Genomic DNA, 13,959 nt, shown 5'->3' with positions numbered 1-13,959 from the left:
CTCTCTCTCTCTCTCTCTCTCTCTCTCTCTCTCTCTCTCTCTCAGATCTCTGGAGGCCCTCCCTCCTTGGTCTGATTGTTTGTTTGCCCATGCCCACCCTGTCCTGTTCTATTTCCAGGGCCAGGAGCAGGATGTGACTAGAATCATCCAAGCCCTAAATGAGTGCCTTGATGCCCTCCCCCGGCAGCAGCTCCAGAGAGTCAGGGCTATCGGAGTGTCTGGACAGATGCATGGCATCCTATTTTGGAAATCAGGTCAAGGTATGCTCGGTGTGGGTAATGATCTCATGTTGTGATCACTTAACGGACTAAGAACAGGGTTGCGAAGGACTCTTGGACCAGGGTCAGGTTGTCCTGGCATGGGCATAGTGCCTTGCTCCTCAGAACAAAATATCATATGCTATCTCCTGTGTTTTGTGTACATTTTGTCTGGGCCAAATGTGTAGTGAAGGCTCAAACTTTCTGCTTGCACATCCATTATATTGCCCGTGGTGGACAGCCAGGGAGAAAGTGACTTTGATTTTTCTTTGGGACTCAGTAGAGAGGATCTCACATAGCCTTCTCTTTATTATGCCTGCTGTGACTGGACAAGATGCCAAGCAGAGAGAACCGGAATCTGTGTATTTTAAAATTAAAATTAAATCTCTCTCTCTCTCTCTCTCTCTCTCTCTCTCTCTCTCTCTCTCTCTCTCTCTCTCTCAATTCTCTTCTTCCATTGTACGTTCTGGGGATGGAGCTCAGGTGGCCAGACTTGTGTGGGAAGCACTTTTACCAGCTGAATGATCTTGCTGGCCTTGGGTATAGTTTGTTTTTTTTTTTTTTGAGACTCAGTTTTATGTAGCTCAGGCTGGCCTTAAACTCTTTAAATAGCTAAGTTTAATGTCTTTAACTCCTGGCCCTCCTGCCTCTACTTCCATGTAAACCCAGGACCTCACCTCATATGTGCTAGGCAAGTACTCTATCATTTAACTATGCCCTAGTTCTTGTTTTTTGTTTTTTACTTTTTATTAATGACTTGGTAAATTACCCAGGCTTGTAAAGCTTGGTAAAGGCTGTCCTTGAACTCACAATAGCTCAGGCAGACTGCAAAGAACTTAGGATCCTCCAGCCTCCTAAGTAGCTGTAATTACAAGCTTGTGCCACCAGCCCCAGCTGGGTATAGTTTCTAATCTTTACATAATTTCTCTTAATTCTAGTTACTATCACTTTAGGGGACAAAAAATTCTTCTTGTTATTGTGTTCTTGTCATTTGGTCCTGGGGATGGGACCCAGGGCCTCTGTGTCTGCAGAGCATTTCTTTGTCTTCACCTGATGAAGGTTGGCCACTGGGCAAAGGTGGTCACCTGTTCTGTGTGGCCCTCAGGGGAAGACTATGCTAGGAGGACAACAAGCACTTCAGGTGCCAGGTGTCAGGGTAAGGATGCTACCTGCCTGACCTCATCCGTCTTTCCCAACAGCTTTATGATGAGTGTGACTGTCACCACTGTGCAGGTGAGCAGGAAGTTCAGAGAGGTTAGAACAACATGCTCTGGCCATACAGCGGCAATCGTGGTCTAGCTTTCAAAGGTCTCTCAGAAGAACAGAGCCACAGGAAGGCAGTGGTACAGTGAAGGGGGGGGGGACTTCCCTACAGAATGTCTGCAGAAGGAATAGAATTTACAGGAAGCCACCAGCTCCCCAGATTGCTAGGTATTCCTTTTTTAAAATTATAGAAAATATCATACAGACATCCAGAAAGGGTAGTTTATAAAACCATCCAACCTCAGGAACATTATCATTTGGGAGCTGATGGGTGCTCTTATTTATTGGGATGGACTCTTGCACCTCCCAGACACAGACACATGGCACTGCAGCTGTCCGAGCGCTGCTTTTTCAGGCAGAGAAATGGCTGCTTCGGGTTGATGGGTGATGTGGTTAAGAGGGTGGGATGCTGGATTCACTCCTGTCTGCCTAGAAAGCCAGGGACTCAGGTGCCCTGGGCTGAGTGGATGGTGACTCTCCTCATCTAGTGATGGTGTCCTCTGAGCCTTGCCCCGGACAGGGCTGGGTATCTGCAGAAGCCCCTTGCTCCCTTGACTGCCTGTTATCAGGTCATTCTGCCAAGTGAGCTGCGTGGCTCCAAGCAGCAGAAGGCCAACGAGGGCGCCGGAGCTGACCTCTCCTAGGCAGTCTTAGGTTGTAAAAGCTTTTTAAATTCTCGAATTCTTCATTAACAAGAATAAATGTCCTTTTAATACTAAAACCCTTTCTAAAGGGGAGAGCAGGGATCTAATGAGTGTGGTCTGGTCATCTGCCTTCCTTTCTCCGAGTCTCCTGGATTCTGTACCAACCACACAAACCATCAGCCACATTGTTGGAAGAACTTCTTAAAATTTCACGGAGCCAGCCTGCCGTCTTGTTTTGCTCTCTGCTTCTGGGACAGGGGAAGCAAGCGTGCTGCCGCTGATTCCTGATGATGGAGCCCAGCAAAGTCAGGTTTGGGATTGAGCTGTGCCATTTTTAATGGTGGCCACAATTCAGGTTGGTTTTAGTACCTACCACGTGGAGGCCGTGTGCTGGTCCCCCTGGGAGATGTGGAATTGCCTGTAGAAGCCTGTATCTTCCAGAATACAGCCAACATGGTCAGGCACCTGCAACTCGAGCAGAGGGCCAAGTACTTCAGTGAGGACACAGGCGAGCAAGTGGGAGGACTGGGAGTGACTGGCATTTTCTGAGAGGCCTGTGGTTAGGCCTGTTTTTAGAGTCCACTTTCAGGCTCAATAAAAGGAGAAAAGTAGAGGCCATAAAGCTAAATGGCAAGCTGCAGACAGGGCGAAAACATTTCCCAATGCAGAGGAGGTGGAGGACAAACATCAGGCGAAGAAAAGGCAGATGGACCAAAGGGTCCCTGACAAACAATTCCTGGAAGGGGAAATACAGAGGACAAGCTGCTCAGTGCCATCCGCAATTAGGAGAATGCCGATGTCAACAACCATGAGATGTTTTCCACCCACTGGGCTGAAAGAAATCAAAAGGCCTGGGGATCTCAGGAGTTGTCAAAGGGGTGGGAGATTGGCTTATTATAAATACTACAGTTGGTATTTAAATAGTGTAAATTAACAGAGCTCTTTTGTAGGGCAGCTTGGCAAGGCCTGCTAAAAAAGGGTGGCTGCTATGCCTCAGGAATTATACTACTGGGAACTGGTCCACGAGATGTCACTGCATCTTTGTTTATAGTGGTAAAACTGTGCCATTTACCTGTGGGGACTCATTGCATACATCAGTCAGGCCCATGACGTGGGATGATGTTTAGTAGTTAGAAAGAATAAGGTACATTCAAGCATATTGACACACAGAGGACTCAAGACGTGTTGTTGGGCAGCAATAGATACAATAGACTATTATTATTTAAACAAACACACCCAGGTCAACCACACAAAACAAAACCTGTTGTGTGAAGGTCAACAATAGACGGTCACCCAGTAAGAATGCACAGTGATAAGAAGGGGGTTGCAACTGAGCAGAGAATAGGCAAGCAGGACTTTTGCCCTCTCTGTAATATTCGAATGTTTTTAAATTGAGAATTCTTTCATTTATCATTGTGTTGTTACAAGCTTCAAAATATAATAGCTCTTTAGCAAAGAGAAAGAAGGAACGGAAGAGGGAAAGAGAAGGAGGCTTCTGCTGAGTCAGATTCTGGGACAGGCTTCCTAGGTTTACATACTGATTATTAGGTCTGTGAAGCATCCTGCTTTATTTTTTTATAGGTGGGGATAACAATCACATAATCAAGGCTCAGCATCCATCTGGCAGTTTACCACTGTCTTGAGCCCCATTCCTGTGGAATCTATTGCCCTCTTCTGGCCTCCACAGGTACTGCATGCATGTGGTGCACAGACATAGATGTAGACAAAACATGGCAAATAAATAAACAAATTGCTGCATACAGTGAAATACTATATTTATTTATTTAAAAAGCATTTATTATGTGTACAGTGTTCTGTCTACATATGTGCCTGTAGGCCAGAAGAGGGTGCTGGATCTCATTACAGATTCAGGTAGCATTGCAGCTGTGGAGGAGGCTGTCATAGGAGGAAGTGCCCATTCCTGTTCCTGCCTCCCAGGGGAACTTAACTTGACACCAGGCAGATGCTGTAGGTCCCCGATGTCCAAGCTTTGGCCTGTAGCCTGCCTCTCTGCTGTGCTGCATGCAGGAATACTGACAGACTGTTTGACAAGGTTACTTTAGAGTCTTCGCAGCCATTGCTCCATCTATCTGGAACAATAGTCCCCAGCCGATTTTAAAAGATTTATTTTTATTTTTTAAAGATTTATTTATGTATTTTATGTGTGAGTGCTCTGTGTGCAAGTCCATCTGCAGGCCAAAAGAGGGATTAAAGGTATGCGCCACCACCTCCTGGCTCAGCCTGCTTTCTTATAGAACCTAGGACCACCTGCCTAGGAGGCCACGCCCACAATTGTCTGGGCCCTCCCCCATTAAGCACTAATTAAGGAAATGCCCTACAGACTTGACTGCAGCCTCATCACTTTTTCAATTGAGCCTTCCTCCTATCCGGTGCCTCTAGCTTGTGTCAAGTTCACATCAACTAGCTGTCACAAACACTACACAGTATCGAAGGGGGGATGATGTCAGCAAGGGCAGCGCAAAGGAACATATAAAAAGAACCAGGAAAATTAGATTTGAAAAACATAGACGTTGAAACAGAGTGTAATAAATGAAATTAATAGTAGAATGGATGAAACTTCTGAACAGATATCAGACTGAAAGGCCAGATTGAGATCTGTCCTGGGGCTGGTGAGGTGGCTCAGTGGGTAAAGGCTCCTGCTGCCAAGCCTGGCAACTTGAGTTTGATTCCCAGAACCCGCATGTGTAGAAATAGGAGCGGCGGGCTGCGTCCCGGCACCCGGCCGCCCACATGGCTAGCTCTACCCGAAATAATTACACGGACACTGTGTTCATTTAATCACCGCTTGGCCCTTTAGCTCTAGCCCTTACTGGCTAATTCTGATATCCCGATCAACCCATCTCTAATAATCTGTGAGCACCGGTCTTAGTGAGCACCGGTCTTACCGGGAGTGTATCTTCCCAGGAGAGGGGAGCATGGCGTCTCTCTGAGGCATCTGCTCCCGAGAGCAGAGCTGTGGAGTCTGAGCTCACTTCCTCTTTCCTCCCAGCATTCTGTTCTGTTTACTCCTCCCACCTATGTTCTAAGCTATGAGCCCAAGCAGTTTGTTTATTACTTAACCAATGAAATCAACAGATTGATATATGACACTCCCCAAGCAGTTTGTTTATTACTTAACCAATGAAATCAACAGATTGATATATGACACTCCCACATCACGCATGGAGAAGGAGGAACCAACTCCTACAAGTTGTCCTTTGATCTCCACACTCGCTGTGGCGAGCAGATGTACACACACGTGCACACATGGGTTCACAAATATATATGAAAGCAGTTATTAAAACTGAAAACTGTCAGAAGGAAGATGGAAAGGATCTGTCTGTCTATCTATCTATCTATCTATCTATCTATCTATCTATCTATCTATCTATCTATCTATGTATGTATCTATGTGTATGTATGTATGTATGTATGTATCTATCTATCAATCTATCTATCTATCTATCTATCTATCTATCTATCTATCTATCTATCTATCTATCATCTATTTCTCATCTATCTATCTGTATATCATTTATATATTATCTGATCATCTGTCATCTCTCTGTCTATGGTCTATCTATCTGCTTATCATCTGTCTATCCATCTATCATCTGTCTGTCTTTTACCTGTCATCTGTCCATCCATTCAAGAGAGGCAGAGGCTACAAACAGAAACACTAACATCTGAATAAATGAGAAAGAAAAATGAAAGTGGAGAGGAGGAAATATATGAAGAAATAATGAAGAAAGACTTCCCCTAATTGACAAAATAATTATACCCCAGACTGAAAGGGCCCAAGGAATGTGTACCAAACCTACAGCTAGTTATGTTCTAGTGAACTTTTGAGGACAGAAAACTTAAAAGCTCATAGAGCCCCAGGTCAGATCTCACACAGAATAAAAAGGAACAGATGACCTCTGGGCATTTTCTTACAGCAGTTCTCCCTGGGAAGTACAGTGGGATGAGATTTCGGATTGCTGCCTCTGTTTCTGCATCACAAATTATCTGCAAACTTAGTGATTTACTGATAGCTATCACTCCATCACATCTCAGGATGCTTTCTGACTGACTCTGGTTTTTTTCCACTTTTTTATAATTTATTAATATCCAGGGTAATGATGATCATGAAAATTAACATCAATGTATCATTAAACATTAATTAAAAAGTTAGAAAAAAAGACAAAAACCATATCCAGTTCCACTACCTTAATATAATGACTTAGACTAAGTGTCCTTTCTCTCAGCCTACTTTTTATAAAGAGGCAATTTTTAATTTTTGTTGCATTTTATTTGTTTGAGTGTGTGTGTTGGTGTGTGCATGCTATGCTAATCAGTCTGAGGCTTACTTCTTAAAAACATACCAGAGCTCATACAGGAACTACATTAGTATGTAATGGTTTTTCACTTAATGTTACATGCTAAGTATTTTCTATACTATTGCATAATAGTCACAGCTGACTGACTCGTGCATGGTGTTGAAGGAGGCTGCTTGCTAGTATTCATCTGGGGACAGACTTCTCAGGATGGCTCAGGATGGCCTTTCTCGGTGCCTGGTATCTTTATGAGGAAGGCTGCAAGGCCAGCTCCTCTGGGAATGTCTGCTAGATGTCACAGTGGCTGCAGGTTATCTGGGCTTTGTATCTGGAGGCTGGTTTCTCTGAGGGAGGTGTGGGTGACAACCCTTGTGTGTGTGTGTGTGTGTGTGTGTGTGTGTGTGTGTGTGTGTGTGCTCGCATGCACGTGTGCATGGGCACAAGTGTGTATTCCATGGCCACATTCTGACCATGTGTGGTGGTGAGAAGACACCTGTAGAAGTCAGCTGCCTCCTTTCACCATATGGATGCAGAGACTGAACTCAGGTCATCAAGCTTGGTGACCCGCACCTGCATCCACTGAGCCATCTCACTGGTCCTTCACATAGTTTTTGAGATAAATGGACTGGTCCTCTTCCAGACCCAGCCTCACCTAGAGCTCATCTCTAGGGTGAGGATGGAGGTTATATCTACTGCTGCGAGCCAGGTGCAGGTGGGGGCCACGAAGAGTCTTTTGAGAGCCAGTCCAGATAATGAGGTGGCCACTGTCATCATCCCAGGGGGAAGATGTCTCTGTGTCACTGAGCCACTCAGCATCTCCCACATACTAGGTGGGAGAGGCAAGCAGAGGCTGGGCTGAGAAGGCTTGGAGGTTCCGAGGCCAGAAGTATGCCTTATACTGGTCATTTGAGTGTTGACCAGACATGATGGGCAGGAACTCATTCACAGGTAGCATGTGTTGCAGAGGCTGGGAGGTTTACAGTTTGTGAGTGCCTGCCAGGCTCAAGGTGTATGTTAGTGTTCAGTAGGAGTACCCAGTCACCACCAGACCAGGCAGACCCTCCATATCCACCTTCTCCTCAGGGTTCACCTACTTCCAGCCAAGATAGACCAGGTCCCACAAAAGCTTCTGAGTTATCACATCCTCCATCAGCCATTCCAGCCGCCTCCGGAAGTTGTCCTCAAAGTGGACATCATCTTCAAACACCACAACCCCGGCCAGGCCCCTGACAACCACCTCTTCCCAGATGGAGTAGTGGATGAGGAAGCAGCCCACCTCACCCTTGGTCAGTGTGCGACCCAAATAGGGGTCCTGGTAGCCAGGGAGCAGGTCCACACTAAGGTGCTCAAGGATACTGCTGTTGAGTGTCCTGCCATCCACAGTCTCTCACTAAATCCGAAGCTCACCCTTTTCACTGGGCTAGCTGACTAGAATGCCCAGTGACCTACCCATCTCTATCGGGGTGGTAGCCATGCCTAGTTTTTACCCGAGTGTAGATTTGAACTAAAGTCTGCTTGCTTGCTTGATCTTACCCACTGAGCCATCTCTTCTGCCTTGGCCACACTTCTTATAACCTCGCCTTGGATGTTCTTAATTATGACTTTCTCCATATTCTCTCAGTCAGATAAGTCACCAGGTAAGGCCATAACTAAAAGAACAATATTAGATACTGCACCATAACAGGAGATACAGCAAAGGATGTATGGGAATCTACCACAGATGATGGTTTTAAACAGCGAAGGAAAGGAACTTTGGACCTAGACTGTTCCAACGGATGAAGCTGCCATTCAGCCTTGAGAATATGAAGAACATCTGAGGCAGGAAGGACTGCAGATGCAGGAGGACCTGCGCTGAAAGCACAGGTTAAAGGGTTTAAGTCAGAGCACAGGGGATTTCATATCAGAAGAGATAGATGAAATAAGCTTGGTCAGCCCTCTTTAATGTCAAAAATAATAATGAATTTGGGGATGGGAATGTGCTCAGTATTCAACAGGTCCTAGGTTCTGTCCCTAGCCCAACAATAAGCAGCCAATTAGCTCAGAACAAAAGAAAAGAGGAAACTTTTGGGTTTCTATCTTGTATCAAACCTAGAAAATTTTGTCATGCTGAAGGTTGGAAGGACAGGATGAGCAAGGGACCTTGAGAGTTTGTTAAATGTCTTCTCTTATGAGATGGGGGACATGTGTATCAAGTTAGAGATGAATTTAGTAACCAAACCCAACCAAACCTGGGTATGGTAGTACTCTGGCACTCAGGAAGCTGAGGTAGGAGGATCACAAATTTGAGACCAGTCCTGAGCTAGACCCTGTCTCAAAACACCCAGTCTAACCCAACCCTTTTCCACCCACCCACCCACCTACTCCACCCTAGGCCCAACCCCCACACACGAAGAGTGAACATTGAGATGAGGGGGGAGAACAGAGGTGAGACACACGGGAGAAGTGAGTGAGGTCACCCAGCCACCCTGCTCTCAGACCCATGTGTGAATGAAGCCCTGTCCCAGGGGGGGAAGGTCGTGCTGGAAATTCACTGCCGAGAAGATCCAAGGACATGCCTGTACTCACTCAATGCTGTGTTCTCCATTTTTGTCATCTTCTTTGTTGCAGGCTGTGAATGGACGGAAGGAGGGCCTGCCCTTGTCTTTGAGCCCAGAGCCGTGAGCCACTTGGTCACATGGCAGGACGGCCGTTGTAACAGTGGTTTCCTGGCTTCTTTGCCCAAACCAGCATCCCATCTCAGTGTGGCCACGGGATTTGGCTGTGCAACCATCTTCTGGCTTTTGAAAAACAGGTCTGACAACTGTTCTTTGAATCAGCATGGGGTTTCTGGGGTGCGGACAGACAGGACTGTATCTCTAGTTAGTCAGCATCTCTTGCTCTGTGCCTTGAGTGAGGCCTGGCCCAAGGTGGAGTCACAAGGCTCACATTTGGTCTAGAATGGTTCCATTTGTGGAGGCTCACCATTCTAACTCAGGACAGGAGGTGGGGTGGGGAGGGAGAGAGAGGGAGAGCCAGAGAGGGCAAGTGACTTGCCAAGGTGAGTTCACAGTGGGGCCAGGGCTGTAGGGGACAGAGCCATGACCTTCTTTCCCGGGCATAGGGCCTCTTCCCCCAGGTTCCCTCCCCTGGAGGTGACTTGGGATAGCTTTATCTAGAGTGGCCAGGACAGCCTTTCCCAGGGATTCACTGCATTGAACTACAGTTTGTGAGCTTGTGGCTGTGCCTCAGCTGTGCCGTGTCTAGTCCCCTCTGTTCACAGCTAGGTACAGCATGAGCTTCCATATTCTCATATTGTGACGAACTATTTCTGGTGTGACAAACAGCCCAGAGTTCCTGAAGTCCTATGATGCAGCTGGCACCATCCAAGACTATGTGGTTGCCATGCTGTGTGGCTTGCCAAGACCCCTGATGTCTGACCAGAATGCTGCTAGCTGGGGCTATTTTAACACCCAGAGCCAGAGCTGGAACTTGGAGATGTGAGTATGGCTTCATGGGTGGGTCCAGATGACCTGCAGGGAGAACTTCAGTAGGTCTTTAGAGCTTTCGTCCTTGCCTGTATTTGAAAGAGAAGGGGCAGAGGCTGTCGGGGGGAGGGATGCTTTCGACTTCATTCTACATAAACCTTTGCCTTTCAGGTACAGAACTCCAGGGCCCTGTAAGTTCACTTTCTTCAGGGCCTCAATTTTGAGCCCTAAGACACAGTTAAAAACACATGGTAGTTCAGGTAAAGAGCTTTGTGGTATGCTTCATGCAGCCTTCACTAACCGTGAGCAGTGGATGCATGGGGTGTTCATGAGGCCTCTGGGCCTGGTTTGGTTTGGAATGCGCTAACCAATTCTAATGTACTGGGGCCCCAGTGTTCCCTTTGCAGAAGGTTTGTGTCCCCTCATACACAGGTGTTGGAATGCCCTTGACATCTGGCTCATCTCTAATCCCTGCTCCCGTCCTCCTCTTCTGTTTATCTCTTCCTCTTTCTGATGGCTGTTTTTGAGATTGTTTGTGCCCCAGCCCCACTCTGTGATGAGTCTCAAATTTTAGTTCACTGTCTACAAAACCCAAACTCATGACTTTAAAAATGCCAGAGACGTTTTGTGGTAACACCGCATTCTGTCCTCCCTGCTGCTGTGTGTAGCTCTAGCACTGAGTTTCCAGGAACCGGTAAAATCCAGATGGCTCACTTCTGTTTTGCAGACTGGAAATGGCGGGCTTTCCTGTCCACCTGCTCCCTGACATTGCAGAGCCAGGCAGCACGGCAGGCAGAACCTCTCACTCATGGTTTGAGATCCCAAAGGGCACACAGGTGGGCGTAGCCCTGGGTGACTTACAAGCCTCTGTCTATTCCTGCATGAGCCGAAGGACTGATGCAGGTAAGTCTGCCATTTGTTCCCTCCTTAGACTCCTGCTGCTGTCTCCTCAGTACCCTCTGACCCCAGGGTCTGTGACCCACAGCGTGGTCACAGGCTCAGCATCCTGTCAAGGTGGAGACTCCTTCATCTCTGCAGGAGAATCTCTCCTTGCATTGACACCACTAGGGCTAGGAGAGGCAGAAGCCTACTTCTTTCTTTCTGTGTACCCCATGACCAAGAAAATAGAGATTAGCTGGGACCATGGCTCAGTGGCAGAGTACTTACCCAGCATGCACGAGGCCCTGGGTTCTGATCTCAGCATGAGCAGTAAGGCAAGAGAAGAGGACTAGAGCTGTTATTATTGTGTCAATGAAAGTTATATTAGATGCACTTCTAAGAGCAGAACCATTTTTGTCAGGACACAGTCTCCATTTGGTTTCTTTTTAAGAATCTATAAAATCTAAGGACATGCAAAGTGGTGCAGACCCTTTGGAAAACACACCGTAGGTCCGCACAGGCTAAATGTGGAGTTAGCATAGGGCCTGGTGATTCCGGTCCTAGAGATACGGCAAGTGAACCAGAAACACGGGTCCGCACAATCACTCCAGCCCAGTAGTTCATGCCAGTACTGTTCCCAGCAGCCCCGAGTGGAGTGTGACAACTGGACCATCTGTACAGTTGAAAGGGATGGGAGTTCTGTGAGTGCACAAAGAGTGAGGACAGACACAAAGCCGTACATCCCATGCTTCCACTAATGCCCCAATGTCATGGTATAGCCATGGACAGAGAAGGATGATTGGTTGCTAGGGGCTGTGGTGAGTGATTGTTAAAGGGTACATTTTCCTTTTATTATTATTATTATTTTTTAAAGATTTATTTATTTATTTATTATGTATACAGTATTCTCAGTACTCTGCCTGCAGACCAGAAGAGGGCACCAGATCTCATTACAGATGGTTGTGAGCCACCATGTGGTTGCTGGGAATTGAACTCAGGACCTTTGGAAGAGCAGGCGGTGCTCTTAACCACTGAGCCATCTCTCCAGCCCCTTTTATTATTATTTTTAATATTTATTTATTTATTATGTGTACAGTGTCCTGCCTGCATGTATGCCTGCAGGCCAGAAGAGGGCACCAGATCTCATTACAGATGGTTGTGAGCCCACCCTGTGGTTGCTGGGAATTGAACTCAGGACCTCTGGAAGAGCAGCCAGTGCTCTTACCCTCTGAACCATCTCCCTCGCCCCACATTTTCCTTTGAGAGTGCTGGGAATGTTCTAACATTGGCTAGTGGTGAAGGCTGTTCCTAGGTGAAAGGACAACTTTCCCCCTGTAGGGTATCACAGATCACTTCTGACACTGGGTGCACCAGGTTTCTACCTGCACAAGCAAGTAATGAACTGGGCAACGGCAGACACCAGCTGGGTGGCCTCCAGTTCAGTTCAACCTTGACACCTTCTCTTTGGAGGTATCTTCAGATCCCACAGGTTGAGAGCTCAGGTCTAGAAAGGTTTCTCCCCACGCCATTCATATCAGGTTCCCATAGTCTCTCTATAGTTCAGCTACGTTGCCTGTGTGGTTTAAAGAGATATGTTAACTGGTTTGTTGTGAAGGATATAGCAAAGGATACAGTTGAAGAGGTGGATGTGCGGGGCAATGTTTGGGAGATGGCACCCCAGAATCCCCTATGTCTTAGTTACAGAAACTCTGTACTCTGTCCTTAAAAACCCAGGTTCTCTGGAAGAGCAGCCAGTGCTTTTAACCACAGAGCTGTCTCTCCAGCTCCTAAGTGGTTTTTCCTTTATGACAGAATCTTAGATAGCCTAGGCTGGCCTTGAGCTCTTTATTCTCTATTTCTATTCCCTCCATTTCCTGAGTGTGCAGCACCGTGACTAGTTTTCTCTCACCCCTAAAAACCATAGAATTGAATATACTAGGATAACAGTTCTGTAACTGAATGCCACAGACTGGAAATTTATAAAGGAAAGGGTTTATTTAGCTTATGACTCTAGAGGTTTGGCAATACAACATTGAGGGGCCACATCCAGTCTTGGGCCTTCTCGCAGATCATGGCATGACAAAGGACATCACACACAAAGACAGAGAAAACTAGCCCGGGTGAGCTAGCTTTTCTAAAAAAGTTGCTCTCACCAAAACCCACAAATCCATTCATCAATGAGCCATCTGATCCAACTTGGAAAGTTCCTGCTGGTTGCCCTTCTTAGCCTCATAATGGAATTGAACTCTATCATGAGTTTGGGCGAGGGCATTCTAGTCATAGCAAGGCCCCCTCTTCCCCGGGTGGTTGGATTCTCTGGTTCCATGAGCAGGGTGAATGGGGTCCCTTCCCTGGGCCCTGGCCCTGAGCCTAGAGACAGGTGGGATAATATTGCTTCTGGCTTATAGCCTTGCTAGAAGGTTTGATGTGGCATAGCACAAAGATTCTTTATTGCTTTTTGAGGCTGTTTTTGCTTTTGTTGTTTCTGATCCCTTAACAGGTGAAGGAATTGGATGCTACTTCAGTTTCGTTCCCAAACCTGCTAACTCTGGGGAAGTGGTGGAACTATTTTATTTATTAGACTGACTTATTTTACTTATTAGTGTTTATTTATTAGACCGAGTCTAGCACACACTTGGTGGGGACAATTGTCTATGCCTCTTAAATTAAGAACTATTCAAGAACATTCATATTTTGAACACGACCATGCTTTCCCCCTGCTCTGATATATGCGATGATATGTGACCCCGAGTTAGCCCCGCAGGCCTAAGCTGTGTTGTCTTTGTGCAGTTCTCAACATCAGCACCTCCATTCAGCTGGCCGCCTCCATGCCTGTGGGATTCCAGCCACTGCAGACTCCAGATCCTGCAGCCCCAGTAGCCTTCTTCCCTTACTTTGACAAGACCTACCTAGGAGTGGCAGCGTCGCTCAATGGGGGCAATGTGCTGGCCACATTTGTCCACATGCTTGTTCAGTGGATGGCAGATCTAGGTAAGGTATAGTCCACAGAGTGGTGTGTTTCCTGCTCATCGCCCTTGTCACATAGTGTGTACTGTCCAGATCCAGCTGAGTCCCTGCATACACACACACACACACACACACACACACACACACACACACACACACACACACACAC

General features: G+C 46.7%; 1 protein-coding gene across 1 annotated transcript in view; it reads left to right on the top strand.

Moving 5' to 3' along the window:
* Shpk (sedoheptulokinase) overlaps positions 1-13,959 on the top strand; it is a 26,475-nt gene that overhangs the window by 6,196 nt on the left and 6,320 nt on the right. The window contains exons 2-6 of the mRNA XM_005349604.2: positions 119-260; positions 9,088-9,271; positions 9,804-9,956; positions 10,672-10,847; positions 13,614-13,814. Coding sequence (XP_005349661.1) covers positions 119-260; positions 9,088-9,271; positions 9,804-9,956; positions 10,672-10,847; positions 13,614-13,814 — 856 coding nt within the window. The remainder of the gene's footprint in view (positions 1-118; positions 261-9,087; positions 9,272-9,803; positions 9,957-10,671; positions 10,848-13,613; positions 13,815-13,959) is intronic.

The sequence above is a fragment of the Microtus ochrogaster genome, chromosome 7 (genome assembly GCF_000317375.1).
Source record: "Microtus ochrogaster isolate Prairie Vole_2 chromosome 7, MicOch1.0, whole genome shotgun sequence".
In the NCBI taxonomy this organism is placed as follows: Eukaryota; Metazoa; Chordata; class Mammalia; order Rodentia; family Cricetidae; genus Microtus; species Microtus ochrogaster.
This window is presented reverse-complemented; position numbering and strand designations above follow the sequence as displayed.